The following is a 17,620-nucleotide window of genomic DNA, read 5'->3' as shown; positions in this document are numbered from 1 at the left end:
CAATGTTCAAATTGCTATGATTAAAAACAACAATAAAGGAAAGAATCATTCTTTTTTACCAGACCACTCTGCTTCAGCTGGCAAATTTAATAAAAACGGAACTTTATTTTAAAAACCACCAAATATTAAAATGAATGTGGAACAAAGTATCATTCTCTGCTGACAAGAATGTTAAATTGGTATACGCACCTTAAGAACCCAATGGCAGTATCCATTAAGACTTATCATGCATGTCCCTTATGACCCCAGAATTGGAATCCTAGAAATGTGTATAGATACACCAGAAGACATGTGCCTAATGCTCATTGTCATTAGATCAGAAGTAGAAGCAGCCTAGATTTTCACCCATAGATAAATAGAATGTGTTATCTCCATGCAATAGAATGTTCTGTAACAGTGAAGAATGGTAAGAACACAGATGCCACTTCAGATACGTGACAAGCCACAAAGGAATGCATATGGCACTATTATGTATATGAAGTTTGAAAGGGGATATATACAGTCTATAGACTGGAAGTTAGAATCGTGGTTATTTTGGTGCGGCTGATTTAAATAACAGGCAGGAGAAGAGGATTCTTGTCATTCTAATCATGTTCCATGGTTATCTAGGTCTGTTCATTTAGTAAACACTCGAATTGTAGCCTTAATATTTTTGACATATTTGTTATATTCCATGAAAATGTTTAGCAAAAATGTTTTGTTGGCACTCAAACAGTAATCATTTGAAGGGATGGGTTATCACGTCATCTGTCCCTGGCTTTTCTAAGTGCTGAGGTATAGAACATACTAGAATATGTACCTTGACCTTTAATAAGACTCAGTAAGAGAAGACCCATGAGGTGACAAGCAGAGTGACATTAGTAACTATCAACTAACTGAAGTTGTTTCACCACTGTTCAGCAGCTGTATGAATGCCACCTCTCTTCCCATCACTTCACAAGGCAGGTGTCATTGTTCCCTTTTGCCAGACATCTCAGAGCTTGTGCATGGCAGAGCATGGTCTCCAGTAACTGATGACAATCCCAAAGGTAATAAAACCTATATCACAATGGAAAATTTCTTTGCTAGGTTTCTGTTTCTGTGATAAGACCATGGTCAAAAGCAACGTGGGGAGGAAACGGTTTATTTGCTTTTATATCCTAGATCACAGTCCAGTGAGGGAAGCCAAGACAGGAACTTAAGGCAGAAACCGGGAGGCAGGAACTGAGGCAGAAACTATAGCAGGACACTGCTTTCTGACTTGCTCATCCCATATTGCTTAGTTTACTTTCTTATACACCCCAGGACCTCTTCGAGGGGTGGCACCAATTATAGTGGTCTCCTACATCAATCATTAACCAAGAAATGCCCCCACAGGTTTGTCTACAAGCAATCTCTTAATCTTTTTTTAATTGATGTTCCCTCTTCCCCTATGATTCGGGTTTGTGTCAAGTTGACAAAATCATAATCAACACAGTTAACTAGGGAACAATAATATGGTCAGCTATAAGGAGGATACTGGTGGTCTCTATTTGGGGCCAAAAAACCTGGGTGTAGACCCGGATACTGCCCCACATTCCTACAGCCACTAGATGTAAGCTGGAATGATTAAATATCTGTCACCCTACTAGTAGTCTTTTTTCTGTGGCCTCTGTGCTCCTAAGGATAGGGACTCTTTTTTTTTTTTTTTTTTTTTCTTGCATGCTTCTTGAGATAGTTCACATATCTTTAATTAAATATTTAAACAAATATTTATATTAAGAGAAAATTTTATTTGAGTAATAAGTCAGAGCAATTGGCTATGCTAGATCAAAGATGAAAGTCTAGAAGAGAAACAATTTCGTTTTAAATGTGTTTTTATTTGTATTATTAGGTATCCCAGGAAAAATAGTAACAGAATGGTTTAATTTTTTTTAATTAGATGACTTTGCATCTTTCCCAAATACAGCCATGAAAACAGAAATTTGATCAGTGCTTAAAACACCAGTGAAACTCTTAAGGCCTTCCCATATGGAACAGCCCTGCTTAATTTAATGTCATTTTATTTTCTGAGATAGTTAATAAACAGGTACTGTATTTGATCTTGTGAGTTTAGTCCCCTATATTTAGCTTTTTCAGCTTTAATGAAACTATAATTTTAATCATGATTATTACTTTACATTTTAATTATAATTTGGTGTGGCTTAAGTATACATTTCTGAGAGTGATTGTGTAATGAAAACAGGAATTAGCTTTTCATTAACAAAATAATGGGAGATTTCCCACTGCATTCTAGTCTGTGTTCAAAATCAAAGGGCTGGTCTAAAAATAGCAAGGGGAACTTAACATCCTAGTTAAAACCATGCTTCTAAATTGGCTGTGTTCACAGCCCAGTCTCTCTGCTCCATCTTGCCTCATCTTGTTCTCTTTTTTTTCAGCAAACAAAATCTAGAAACAGACTTTGTGTCTTCTGAGATTTCAAAATACTTATTGTTTTATTTAGATAATTAGCACCATGGAGCCTCAGGTGTCAAATGGACCGACATCCAATACAAGCAATGGACCCTCCAGCAACAACAGAAACTGTCCTTCTCCCATGCAGACAGGCGCTGCCACAGACGACAGCAAAACCAACCTCATCGTCAACTACTTACCCCAGAATATGACCCAAGAGGAATTCAGGAGTCTCTTTGGGAGCATTGGTGAAATCGAATCCTGCAAACTCGTGAGAGACAAAATTACAGGTATGCTCCTGAACATTCAGGCTAGGGATTCACAGCAGACCTCAAACACAGTGTGTGTGTGTGTGTGTGTGTGTGTGCGTGTGTGTGTGTGTGTGTGAGAGAGAGAGAGAGAGAGAGAGAGAGAGAGAGACAGTGCATCTGAGCACCTACGCCACATATCCTGCATGTAAGGATTGTATGCGTGCAGGACATAAATTCACACCATGTATACACATGTACACCACAGGATGCCCCCCCCCCCCAGGCTGAAAAGACTGGGAAGCAGAGGAAGCTTTTTCACCTTTATATGAAATGAGCCTTTGGTTTTATACTCATTTATTCTTGATCAGCAGCCGCTATTTTTTTTTAAGACAGGGTCTCCTGCATTCCAGGCTAACCTCGAACTAACTAGATAGCTGAGTATGTCTCTACGTTCTGACAGCAATTACAGGCATGTACTTCCGTGCCTGGTTTTATGGAAGCTGGGCAAGTGTTCTACCAGCTGAGTCATGTCCCTAGCTCTTCCTTTGCACTTTGGTCCTGAGTTATGCCTTCTGTCTCTCCTCCCCTGTGCTCCACGCTGCTTTTATTCCTTTCTTCTGTTCTCAGACATTTGGTTTGTGCCTAGTTTTCTCCCATATGTCACGACAAGTGTTTTAAAGGGGGCCAAGTAGAAGGATGACATAATTGCTCTTTGTCTCTGAGACGAGCAGGTCCCAAAGATAGCAGATAATTCCAGAATGTAAATACTCTGCAGAAGAAGAGAGATGCTTATTGAAAATATGTATGGGAGATATTTTATCTCATATATTTGTTCATTTTGAAGACGGTCTTTAATTAATCACTTTCTTCTTGACCTTGTACTTAAAAACAAATCAATGCTCTTATCCCCACATGACCTCAATAATTGGGGTTTTAATTTTTTTTTTTTTTTTTGTCAGACAATTACCCTATGCCTGTTAGGGGAGGTTCACTATAATCTTATTGGAAGTGAGAATCTTTGGCTTAAAAAAATGAATGAGCTGCGTAATGAGAGCAGTGAAGCCGCTACAGAGAGAGCGCCCTCCTGCAGCCATGCACATCAACCTCGAGTCCTTGCCAGTCCTGAACGTTGACTGCTGTGTCAGTTTAACTGACAGGCAACTGGCTTGCATAAGGAAAAATGAAGATCTGTGATTTGATCAGGATAAGACACCATTCCCCCTTTTAAATCAGATGCTACAATGTATACATGTACATACAAATAAATACATTCTTTTACTCTTCTGATGCCCACATAAACGTTCCCCCTTGAAATAATCACTATTTGCCACATTGTAAGTCTCGCGTTCCCCCAACACAATTTCTTTAGCTGTAAAATTAAGAAATGATACTTATCTTAAGAGTGTTTTGTAAGGATGAGCTGAGAGACTGGCTGTATCACACCAATAGGATGACTATTGGATACAAGTCTTTAGTCCGTGGAGAGTGCTATTTATGAAGATATAGCTAGTATCCTTAAAGGAGTGTGGTCGAGATGGACAGCTGATACCCAGCCTCCCTAATGAGCCCAGGCTTTCTGGCTCTTACCCACGTGTATCTTCTATACTTTAACAAAAATGCCTGTACTTTCATAAAGCCGATGTTTAGATTCCTTGAATAATCTTTACATAATGGGATGATAATTCAAACCAAATTAAAATCAGTTAACCATATGATTCTTCCTCCCACTCCTATATAGAAAATGTATTTTTGGTTTTGCCTTACATTCTAAATAGGGATTCTGCAGGCTACATTAGTGAGTGGGTATTACTAATCACCTTTGCAGGAGAGTTCCCTCAGAATGGTAGTGAGGTTTTTTTTTTTTTTTTTTTTTTTTTTAAGTACTGATTCATGGTGTTGTTCCTTGTTTTCTGAAGACACATGTTTAAACAAGCAGATTCCTTTACTGAAAGAATGCTAATTCGGTAGTTCACCGAGTGGATTTGAATAGGAGTGACAGCTTCGAAGACAGCCTTTAATTTGGTATACAAAACCAAAATTGTCAACTCTGTGTTGTTTAGCATCCTATCAAGCGCAAGCAATGACATACAGCAGCATCTGGCCTTAAAGACGAGGCTTATGGGTTCGAGGCTGAAATATGATTTGGGCATAAATTTATAATTATGTATTTTTTATTTCAGGGGGAAAAACATATTTGTAGAGAACTTATGGGAAGGAGGCAGGGAAATATAGGAAGACCAGAGTTATTTGCCCTCATTTGGTAGCAGTATTTAATAAAAGTAGAACTTATGGTTGTAAAGAGTGCTTATTAAATTCTTCATTTACACTACCTAATTAATTCTAGCATTTTAAATTAACAGTGAAACTGGTCCCTGCTGTACCATTCCATAGATGCAGCACATTTCCTCCATCCGCCCGTTGTTCAGGTTTAATTGGCTACACTAAAAGTCAGAGAAGGAGGGAGAGATGGGGCTGCAGGGAGGTAGGAAGGATGAGAATCACTCTCAGACCCTCAGAGGGCCTGCTGTGGAGTTCAGCCAGAACACAGGTCAGCAGGAGCGAAGCCTCACACAGGGCAAGTGCAAAGGCTGCAGCAGGTCCAGAAGTCAGGGTAAATGACATCATAGGTATTTTTGTTGCCCTGAATTTTAACATGCCAGTCCCCCCTTTTCCTCCAACACCTCCTACAGATCCCAATGCATCTCGATCCTGTGAAGTTTACAAGAAGTTCTAAATATCCAGTGGGAGGATTGGGGGAGGGGAGTGAAAAAAGATAAGAATTTAAGATTAAGATTTCCCAGCCCCAGGCCACTCCTTAGGAGAGACTAAGTTCAGATCCATAGATTGACTGACTCTTGGTTGTCTGTCCTTACTGATTTCTCATGTTAGAACACGTGGACATAGCTCACATCCTCACCAGAGAGTATGGCTTCCGTTTTCTTAGAAAGAAACCGAAGCTGGGCTAAGTAACTTCTCCAGACAGCATGGCTATCCTCTGTGAGCTCAGGAATCACCTAAAACTTGATTTTATTCTGGAGTATGTGCAAGGAAGACAGCTAATCCCCTCCCCATAACCCAAAGCAACACTATGTTCTTTCAAGGAGAGGCTGCTGGCTGCCCTCTGGAGAGCATACCTAATGCACCGTGCCCTTAAACAAGACTCCTGTGTATGAAGGGAAGCATGGATAACAATATTTGTCATCCACTGGGGACATAATTCAACCTGCATCTTTCTTCAACATTCAGGCAAATTTACTGAGTACCAGATTTCAGAGTCCCTGAAAGTGCTTCTAGACATCATTGCCAACATACTAAGTAATGCCTTCTCAGACACGTTAGATTTTTTTTTATTTTGTGATTGGGAAAAGACACTTCATTTAGGTAGCCAGGAGAGAAAATATATTTTTTGAGTTGTTTCTGGGTATAGCCACAGGCACATGATGTCACAGAAAGCTAAGTCTCCTCTTTTTTTTTTTTCTTCCATTCACCTGCTGCTGGAGAGAAAGGGAAACGTCCTTATGACCCTCAAGGCTCAGTCAAAGAACATGGAGCCTGGGTAAAACTATGTATTTCTCCATGGACTTCTGAGATTTCATTTAGGTTCCTAGATTTTATTTTGTTTGATTGCCTTTGGCTTTTGTTTTGCTTTACTGAATACAGATTTCAGTATGGTTGGCATTTTAGGGAAGAAACATATAGCTTGGCCGGGACCGAATCAGGTGACTCAGGTATATATAAATCTAGCTCAGCTGTGATGCTAAACTTCATTAGTATAAATGTCTATCTTGTTACAGTCCCACCCCAACAGGAATAAAGAATGGGGTAAAAATAACAAAAGAAAGTCCCTAGAGGGAGCCAGGGACAAACTCAGTGTTAGCTTGCCTGCTTAGCATATGTAAGGCCCTGGCAACCACCACCCCCCCACCACCACCACAACAACAAAACAAAGACCTAAATTCCTTTCCTCACATCTGCACAGGAATAGCTCTTAAGAATAATTTTATTGCCATTTCAGCAGGAGTTTTTTTGAGAATAGAGCAGTCCAAAGTAAACATTGCACACTGGTGTGTGGACAGACCCTAAGCACTCTGGTGCTTGAAGAAAGTAGATAAGTTAGCTGGTGCTATTGCAGACTAGAAAGATGGATAGAGGGAGTAAGTGCAAAGAAACAGAGCTGACATTTCAGGTGAGGAGCAAAAGCTTTTTCTCTCCCTCTGTGCTTTGGCCAAAGGAAGTACAGTGCAAAGGTGAAGATGGCTCCTTGGAAGCAGTGGCCAATATAGAGCAGCATGGGAAGATGAACTTAAGGATGCCATGAATAATTATGACTTTCCCTAACACTAGAGTTTTCCCTTTATAACATGTATTTGACTTAGTATCACCAATCAGCAGTTAAAAAAAAAAAAAAAAAAAAAAAAAAAAAAAAAACCAGAACAAGTAGGTAAAAACTCACCAAACACTCTGGGTACCAGGGTAAATTCTTTGTCAGCATCTTTTTACCTGACTTTATCTCTAATTTAAAAGATGAACCAACTCTATTTCGATACAGTGGCACCAGAGTTCTTCCCGGGGTCTGAGAAGGGCTAAGCAGCTTCCATGTCTCTCAGGAGACTGGGGTCGAGCACAGCAGTGGTGAGTCTTTCTATATTAAAGCTTCCAGGCGAGGGGCCTGATCAGCAGCATGACCTTGATGTAGAGGGAACTGAGGCTCCAGGCTTGTTCCGTTTCCCCTCTGCTGTCAGGGAACTGAATTGGTCGGAACACCAATATCTCTGATATCACTCACATCTCTGAGATGACTGTATATTTAAAAAAATCAGAAAAAAAAAAAGCTCTAAATTCTGAAAATACTTTGAATTTACTCCTAGAAGATGAAGTCAGGCATCGCATTGGATGAATTTATTAGAATAATCTCTTAAAGAATCAAGCAAAGACAAAGAAGAGTAGTTTCTGTTTTTGGCGTACCATAATCATCCTAATGTGTTTTCTGGGGGAAGTGTTGTGTAGCGGCTCAAGTACCATCGTCTGATAAGCACCTTCATGCACTAAGCATTGTGCTCAAAAGACAGAGCCCCATCTAATCCTCCACCTCCTCTACAATAGAATTTGAAGCTGGGGGCAAATGAGCAACTTTCATAAGTCACTGCCCAAGTGCAGGAGCTGAAACTGTCTCACTAGCTCTGAGTTACCCAGTGTGCACTCTATATCTAACGGCTTCCTACCAAACACTCAGCTGACTTCTCCCCTTCCCAAACCAAACCTAGGTTGTTTTATAGGCAACAAAAAACTTTAAATAAAGGGAAAATGTAATTAGAGCTCAAAATCTTTTGATTTGGAAAATAGCAGATAAATGTATGCATTTAAAAAGAAAAATTCTGAATTCAACAAGTCGCTGCTTACCTGAAATCAAACCTAGAGTAGTTTTTTTTATATATAGCTTTTTTGAGATTATAATATAATCACATCATTTCCCTTCGTCCCTACAACTCCTCCCATATGTCCCCCTACCTCAAATCCATGGCCACTTTTTCAATTATATTGTTACGTATTTTAACTTCTGGGTTTCTTTTCACTTCTTGAAAAGCCTTTTATCATGTTCTTCCTTATTCTCTAAGCACCGCATTGCAGTTGACACCGCCTTAGGATTCAGTGTGACCAAACCCAGCCACAACTAGGTAGACCCAAGAAAATCCTAAGATTGGTTATCTAAATGAAGTTTTCTTATGTGCACGTGCAAAGGGAACTTGTCAATGAGGAGCCGAGTACAGGAAATCACTTGTGGCACATTTTGCTCTGAACTGAAAAGATGCAGGGCCCTAGGTTCTTTGGTCTGCGTGTACTGTCTCCCTGAAGCCACCTCACATGTGTGCCACCAAGAATAAGAGCTGAGGTGTGTTGACTCGGAAGGCGTTGACCACTGCTGAGGGTGCTAAGGGGAAATTTTTTAGATGTGGAGAAAATCTGGAAGTCTATAGGGATTGCAAACTGGGAGAAAAGGAGTCTACTTTCTGAAGGAGAACAAGACTATTGGAACATTAAGTGTGGACAGCAAACCATGTAATGATTGTGCTTCTTACACACCCACCAAGGGCACTCAGAGACCTTCCATTGCTCCTAATTAGAACTTCACAGTTGAGTGGAGCCGTGAGATTTAGGGTTTGTGTTGGCACATCAGGATTCTTTCAACAGTGTTTTGGTTTTTTTTCCAAAATGGCAGTAGTCAGGATTACAGACCAGCTATGGTTTCTTGTGCCTCCTGGTTATTGTCCCCTTTGTCTCCCCCTACAAATTTGACAGTTCTGCCCTGATTCCAGACTTGGGTAGGGAAAGAGCCTCTCATCTCAGGAGTGATGTCTCAATGGCTTTTACCTGGGATGTGAATCAACTGGGGTGTTTTAAGGAGTTTCTATTTCTGTGCTTGAGCTGACTGGTTCATGAAACTATTTCCCTGTTCACCCAGCCTCCTGTCTTTCTCCTAACACACAAACACACACACACATGTATACTCACACACATAAACACACATATGCACCCCACTCTCTCTCATGCGCACACACTGCATGCACATACATATGCACAAACACATCAACACCTGTATACCACATCCATATATACATACAAAGTCTTTGAAAGAGAGCACGGGAGAATTGATTTGTAACTGTATGAGGTGGCGTGACCAGGTTGATTACAAGTGGGAACTAAGCCATAAGGAAATGTTGGACTGAACTTCCCACCATTATCTGAAAGTATAATTCATCACATTCATGGCAGGAGGAAAGAGCCTTCTGAAACGTGTAAGGGAAATTCATTTTCCTCATCTGAGAGGTGTGGTGGTGATGATTTCCTTTCAGTCTGCCTTTCACTCCCATTCTGCGTCTTCCTTACACTCTTAACTGATGAGCTCTGCACTTGCCTATCCCTCACGAGAACTAAACATCTCTTAAGTTGCCTTTTTTGGATTTTCTACAGTGCCAAAATTCATCTTTGATAGGGGAAGATATTTCTAATTTGGAGAGAAGATAAAATTCAGATAGACGCCATATATCTGTGTAAGGCTTTTTTACATTTGTAAAGCAGCCCAATCAGCCAACAGTATTTATTTAGTGTCTACTCTCTCAGTTCAGAAATATGTTAGTCTCTTTCCTCTCTTAAATTCTATCAAGATTTATGAGGAAGTCCAAAATAAAGGACATGCTGCTTCAGGGACAGTAAGCAAAGATAGGATGGACATTATAGGGTTCTTCATCAGCCCACAACTACAAAAGAGACAAGGGGCCGTCTTATGAAGAATTGCTACCTTTTCTGCTTTCAAGGGTGGTTTGTTGTGGTTTGGTTTTATCAAAGTCCAGTCTTACTTTTCTACCCTGACTGTTGATATTGTTGAAGAGCTGGTTTGACAGGTGAATAAAAGACTTAGTGCATAAGCATGAGGATCTGAGTCTGGATCCCAACACCCGTGTCAAAAGCTTAGAGTGCTGGAGGCACCATGAGGCAACATAGCTCTACTCACGGTGCCAAGGCCACAGAGGCAGGAAGGTCCCTACAGTCTGATGGTGACCCAACTCTAGCCAAACCACTGAGCTCCAGGTTCAACAGCAGACCTTGTCTCAAGTGAAGAGCAATTGAGGAAGATACCTGATATTGACTTCTGTCCTCCATGTGCATGCACACACACGTGCATAAACACAATACCTATATACCACATACATGCATACATTCATACATGCACATATACATACACACACACAATCACACACGCGTCTTTGGAAGGATAACACAAGAGGAAGGATTGATAACAACACAAGGTGGAGACTTGTCAGGATGCTTACTATGTGGTAGCTATGGTAACAGGCATACAGTGATTTCACTGATACTTTATATTTCCCAGGATCAGTGGTTCTTACCCCATTTTGCAGATGAGGATGCCGAGTCTAGAGAATTATCTAATGAGTCTGCCCAATGTAAAATCTATAATTTTCCTATTATCCTACCATTCTGTTTCTACCAAGTGAGGGTGAAGACAACATTCATTTGAATATTCAAAGTAAAGGATGACAGTGGACTGAGATGCTGAGAACAATGGTCAAAAAGAAGTATCCCTTAAACATAGCAAAACAGATTGTAGGAAATCAGTATATGGTAAGGAGGCAATTGATCGAAGCTTCAGAGGTGTTGTCAAAGACTAAATGTTTATGCCTCCTCACCCACCAGCCTCATATACTGAATTACGAGTCCACAAAGCAACTGGAAATAGGACCTATGCCCAAGTAATTAAGGTTAAGTGAGGTCATGTGGATGGGATCCAATAATATTAGTATCCTAATGAGAAAGAACAGAGAAAGCAGGCTCTCTGTGTATCTGATGTCAGATGAGACAGTCCTCTGCATGCCAGAAAGAGGACCCTAGCCAGGACTCAAACATACAGGTACCCTGATCTTGGGTTTCCAGCCTCCAGACCGATAAAATTAATTAATTAATTCTTTTCATCTATCTGAATAAGAATATTCTGTTATTAGCAGCTCAAGCAGAGTAATAGGAACATTATCAAAGAATAGTGAATAGAGCAGTTAGGGTCACTTCACAAGGTAAGTTTTGCACGCCCTCTTTGTCAATAAAGGAACTACAGCTCAGAGAGAATAAGTGCTTCATTCAAGGTTACAGCTAATAAAAGAAGCTGAGATTTCCACCCAAGCCTGCTAATGCCTTTTACTTTGCTCATAAATGACCCTACCCAACATAGGAGATGATGTCTGTCTTCCTTCTGAGATCAGGTGCATGTTTGCTCACTGACTATTTTCCCATGCCAATTTCTTGCCGATTTATGTCTGAATTTTCTAATCAGCTCTATGTTTCATACTTAAAAGTCTGGTGAGATGCCAAGCCCAGTGACAAAGCGTGGATGCCCGAGTTAGAATGGCAACTCTTGCTACTGCAGCTGCCTGGGATTTCTCAGAACTTTCATCTTGGATAAGATTAAGTAATTCTCATCCATGTATAAGCAAGGTCTTTGCTCACGTTTGTTGACAGAGGCTTTTCTTTTCAGTGCCTCCTTTAACCTGCAGAAGCATCCAGCATAGGCAATTGTCTAATCTTACTTTATAGGTGAGCCCAGGGAAACCCAAGGAAGAATCAGTCATGTGGCCATCTATGTTCCTTTCTCTCTCCTCCTGCTTCTTCTCTTGCTGCCTCTTCTCCTCTTCCTCCTCATCTCCTTTTCCCTTTTTGTTCAGTTTCTCCTCTCTCTCTCTCTCTCTCTCTCTCTCTCTCTCTCTCTCTCTCTCTCTCTCTCACACACACACACACACACACACACAAAATCTCCTATCTTCCTTTCTCTTTCTGCCTTCTTATTTATACATATACCACTTTCATCTGAAAGGACTTGAGTTGGCTTATACAACAAAGAGTTACTATTAAAATGTCTCATAGGCAGAGAGCAATAGATACCGAAGCGTAAAAAAAGACACCAGCAGAAAGTTAGTAAATTAAACGTGGCGTGTCTGAGAACGAACAGACAAGCTAGCCAGAGTTCTCTTGTATAGGGAGGAAAAACAGATATGACAACCTTTGTTGCCTTTTCAAGTGTCAACCAGGAGCTCTTTCCTGTGTCTACAGCTTCTCTATAGACCTTTCTCTGGATTTCCAGGTGTCTGGTTGTGATGTCAGCTGCCAGCTATATAACACAAGATGGGCTGTGAATCCTGCAATCATATACTCGGAGCCTTCTTTTGCTCTTATCTGTTTTCTGGACCCAATTTGGAAAGATTTTGGTTTTTCTATGGCAAAGGCAGACAGTAACATTGATAAGCTGCCTGAATGGAGTCCTTGTTTGTATATGAGATACAGACAAGATGCTGGAGCAGCTCCAAAGCAAGGTGTCCTTGCCTGCGGCCCTTCCTTGAGTCTCTGCAGTCTTCTCCCTCCTTTAGGTCTCAAAGTTGGGCACACAGGACTTTGTTAAGCCCATGACCTCTATCTTTTTGGTGAGGGTTTCCATGGTTCCTGCCAGAATCCCATTCTGGACAACAAACAGGAATCTGGAATGTCATTCTCATGCTTGATACTGGCCATGAAATGGGCACCAATTCTTATTTACCTTTCCTCTTTCCAGCATCCTTCCTAATAGGTGCGGATGAGACAGCCACCATGAGTACATAGGGAAGGGCCCCTACCTGAGCACCACTCTCCAAACATAGCCACATCCGCCAAACACTGTCTGCTCCAAATAACAACAGCACATCAAACCACCGCTGCCACACACACATGGGATAAATGAGTGATGTCCAAGCATTGCATTACCCTCTGCAAACCACTCTTTCTTCAATATCCAGGAAAGAGGAAAACTCCTTCCCCTTCTTTACGTCATAGCCCTGTGGGCTCAAACGTGGTTACATGTGTGAAAGATTCTTGTTGCACTGGTGACAAACGGGTTTGGTGGGTTTGCAAGACTGTGAGTGGAAGTCTTTAGTTCAGTATTTGAAAACATCAAGATGAGCTGCAAGATGATTTTAAGAAGTAAACCATTTTAAGGGCTGGATAAATAGCTCAGTCAGTTAAGTAGGTGTAAGGACTTGAGTTAGCCCCACAAAACGAATGATTCAACAACAGCTATTACTACAACAACAAAAAGAACAGTCATGGTATCATGTTCTTATAATCCTAGTGCTGAGGAGGCAGAGGCAGGCAGATCTTTGGGGCTCAGTAGCCACTGGCCCTGCCTACTGGTCAAGTTACCAGCCAGTGAAAGAATCTACTTCAAAAACAAACAACAATAAAAAAAAACAAAGAAAAAAAAAGATGGTGCATGAGAAATGACACCAAGATTATTCTTATACCCATACATACATGAATATATACATACATGTGCATACTTACATACTATATATACATATGTTAATATAATTAGGTCAGTACAATAAAGATAGAAAGATCTACCAGGTTCTTAGTCTAGTGTTGGCTGAAGGACTTTTTGTGTATTGGGACATTCTGTGCCTTAGGTACTTTCATAAATGAGGTTCATAGTGCTTCTTGCCTTCCTAAATGTTGTGACATTGGAGGAGATGCTAACATGCTGGTGAGTTTTTCAAGTGCTATTGCTGTGGTCACTCAGAAGGTAGGATGCTGCAAGTAGGGGATTTATAAAGGAAATGCAATAGTCAACACCCTGTGATAAGCCAGCTTTGCTTTCTGGTCTGCCTTCCAGATGTTTTGTTAGTTGTCTACGTACATCTCAGCAGAAGCTGATTAACTCTCTCAGACATCAGTGTCTAACTGTTATTAATGCCAGAGCTGATCAAATTACATTGCCGCAGATCCAACTTGTGCTGTTAATATTAGATTTTGGATTCCGGTCCATAATGAATGATTTTTCCTCCATGCATTGGAAAAATTGGTTAGCCGAGTTCATAAGAAAGTTTAATTAGCAAGCTGTTTGTGAACATGGCGGTGGTGAATCATCACTCAAAATGAACTAACGTTTCTCAGGGTTGAGTTTGTTCTTCTCTTCCCGGAGCAGCCACACAGGATCCTTTTGTTTGTCAAGCTGGCACATGCTGCCCACTTGAACTGAACCATGTAATAAACTAATAACAAAACCAGCAGATTCTTAAAGCCAGAAGGCAGGGGAGGTGTCGGGTGTCTGTATTTGTGCATATGTGTCTGTGTCTTCCAGAGGAATATCACAGACTTCCTGGAATCTAGCACTGTGCTAGGCAGAAACCTAGTGATTAAAAGCTAGACTGCCCCCAATACACCAGGCCTTCAAAGCTGTTCAAGAGGTATTCTCACCCTCTTCTCCTCAGTTTCCTCACTTCTAAAACAGTAACGTTCATAGGGTTGTTGTGTAGGTTTTAGCATGGGTAAAATACACCAGGCATCACCTGGCATGTAGTCACACCATTCTTATTCCAGATCTATGAGGTCTACATATTATTATTCCTATTTTCCATTTGAGAAAATATGTTCAAAAAAAGGCTAGTTAACCGATTCAAGGTCACGCATCTTCAAGGTAGCATGGCAAGGTTGAACCATGTGTGTTTGACTTCAACGCCTCTATTTTTATCTTCTACACCAATAACCTCTCAGAGTCAGATGTCAGTATAGACACATTCTCTCCCTCATCCCCTCCCCTGTGCGTGCATGTGTGTGTACCTCATTCCATTAGAACCAAGTGATACCAACATGAAAACCTATCTTCAGCTTTCTGATCCCCTCTCCACTACAGCTCTACACTGTATCTAGATGATCTTAGAAGCATGACTGTATGATGTCTTCTGAGAAGCAGACTCACAGACAGTGGCAAGGGGAAAGAAACCTTGGAAGTATGTATCTCAGGCGTGCTTCCTTCATTTACCTCTGGCATTCTGTTAACTCATAAAAAGTATCTCAGTGTTGAGAACCACCTTATGGTAATAAGATTGTGATGAAACACTGATCAGTCCTGTTTCAGAGAATAATGTTCCCTTCCCTTAGGAATCCTATTGGTCTTTTTCAAAACTGTTTAATCGGCAGTAAGGTTTTTCTGTTGTTGTTGGTTTGGTTTGGTTTTTGGGGTTTTTGTTTTGTTTTTATTTTTATTATTTTTTTGTCTTGTTTTGTTGTTGCTTTGAAAAGGGAAAGGGGGTTCTGTGAGAAAATGAGTTTAAGAAACTGAAGTGAACCAAGAAAAGAGCATTTCTTTTAAAACCCCTCTTCTGTGCATTAGGGACTTGGAGGGAATGGCAGTTCGTGGGATTGTCCTGGGTGTGATTGGCAGTTCGTGGGATTGTCCTAGGTGTGATAGATGGGTAAGAGGTTTTGTTCCTAGGAGGAACCAAAAGTGATACCCGATGGTTCCTTCTCAATAGGGCCGGTGCAGTCCCTGCACAAACTCTGCATTCTGGAAAGGTGTCAAGCATTGGGCATGCCCTAGGCGTGACTCAGCCATGCCCCTCTGGCCACCGAATAATCAGAATGGCACTTCATTTTCCACTGTGTGAAGATCTGTGCCATTGGGTGTTTGTAGCTTACCATTCTTGCATGATCCTGGGCACTCCTTTTCATGCTTGGTGTCATGGGGATGCTCATTCTTTGTTTGGATTGGTCATTCTCTGACATTCGTTTCAGAGAGCCAAAGGTGGCGTTTGGCTTCCGTTCCTACCCGTACTGACCTATTTCTACATAAGTGCTTCTGTTCTTGGGTGTCCTCTTACCTCAGTCCCTTACCCACACAAGCTAAATGTTGTTGTGGTTGTCATAAAGACAGATATACTAGTGCTTCTTTGAAGAATTTAAAGAGTTTCTTTCTTTTAAAAGATTAATTGGAATCAAACTTAGCTGTCAGACTATAAAGGTGGGCATCCTTCCTGACAATGAACTCTTCCATGGTGGAACTAGGAGAGCTTGTCTTCACATTAACAAGGCTGTTACTGGTAGATCCAAGGCCAGAGAAGCCCAAACCCCCCTATTGCAGAAAGGACACACTGATAGACTTCCAAAATCCTGCTTCGGCTAACATTTGACATTCTGATTTATCTCTGGACAAGCCTCTATCTCCTCCCTGGTAGAGAGAACAAAAGTCTTTCTGCGGTCTGTTTCAGTAGGTTTCTATTCAGCTAATATTTATGGAGCACTGCTTTGTGCCAAGCCCTCTCACATAACCTATCTCACTTAATCTACATTTCAACAAGACTTCAGCAGCTTCCACATACCCTTTATAAGGATGGTGTCTGGTGGGGGAGTTGCCTTAGTATTGGATTCAGCGTTTCTGTTCACCCACAGACACCGCACACACGAAGTTTCATTTTGCCCAAAGGCTAATTACAGAGCACACAATTAGTATTAATGTGATAGTTTCTTCTGCCTCTTCTTCTTTTTTGTTGCCAAGCCATTGTCTTTAACATCTGCAGCATTTCTGGAATCACCTGTTGGTTTGCATCCACTCTAAGTGGAAAGTCTTGTCTATCTGTCACCCAGACCTTTGTTTCCTGTGAGAATAACCCAACCAAGAATTAAGAATTCCAGATCATTTCTATGGCTAGCTGGGAGTTTGCCAAAATCTCCTTCTTTTTGTTTCAAGCCTGTTAAAAATATTTTTAAATGTAGGACTATTCGTTTCTGTCTTGTAAGAATATTCTGAGCATAATTTAATTTAACGTGGCTTTGATTAAGAATCTTTCATTGCCCCAGGGTCATCCGTCTGAACACTCCTCCTTTTCAGCACAATAAATTCTGAAGGTGAGATAGTTGTCACTGAGGCTCCCATTGTCCTCAATACATTACCCAGAATATTTTTCTCTTTCAGCCCTTTTTTAACCAAGCACTTGATACTAGCTTTTTATCTTATGAATTTCTATTCTTTCTTGCACAACAGAAGAAAAATAGGACTCAGATTGGTTCGGTTTTTCATTTGTAGAAGTTTATTATTGAAATTTATATTTGAAGAGCTGTCAGTTGGAGCCAGTTATTTTATAGGACAAACCAAAAGAAATGAAAAAAAAAAAAAGATCTCTTTTGAGAAATGAATTGCTGGGCTTTTCTTATTGTATAATGTACATTTCTGTCTGGGGAGATGCATGAACTGGGTATGTACATGCTGTGGGTCCCCTTGTGCCTTATCCAAACAGTGAGGGCATTACACTTCACATCTGCATGACACAATCTCTGCAAGCAGGAAGCTCTAGGAGAAGCCTGTGGGGGGTTGGCATTGAGTGGACTCATCTGAGGATCTGAACCTGGATATGGGAGCCTCAATTTTAAATGGCAGTGATTATTCATGCATTGTGGGGCTATTTTAAGGAGCTGGCAAGGTCATAAAAACAGTCAGTATAATGAGTGGCGGTCAAAATAATAAAATTTTGGTACTATTCATTCACTTATTGAATTCATTTATTTAGTTTAATACATTAAACAGAAATTTACTAATAGTCTACTATATATGCCAGGCATTAGTCTTCCTAACACTAACTTTCCCCATGTCC

At 40.7% G+C, this 17,620-nt stretch overlaps 1 protein-coding gene across 9 annotated transcripts in view; it reads left to right on the top strand.

Annotated features, from left to right (window-relative positions):
* The window catches only part of ELAVL4 (ELAV like RNA binding protein 4), a gene marked incomplete at both ends in the record, with an annotated part of 83,609 nt that overhangs the window by 36,709 nt on the left and 29,280 nt on the right, over window positions 1–17,620 (top strand). For all 9 annotated transcript variants that reach the window (XM_080921698.1, XM_080921701.1, XM_080921699.1 and 6 more), the window contains one exon: window positions 2,462–2,702. In XM_080921698.1, coding sequence (XP_080777824.1) covers window positions 2,462–2,702 — 241 coding nt within the window. The remainder of the gene's footprint in view (window positions 1–2,461; window positions 2,703–17,620) is intronic.

The sequence above is a fragment of the Micromys minutus genome (assembly GCF_963924665.1).
Source record: "Micromys minutus genome assembly, chromosome: 9".
NCBI classification, from domain to species: Eukaryota; Metazoa; Chordata; class Mammalia; order Rodentia; family Muridae; genus Micromys; species Micromys minutus.
This window is presented reverse-complemented; position numbering and strand designations above follow the sequence as displayed.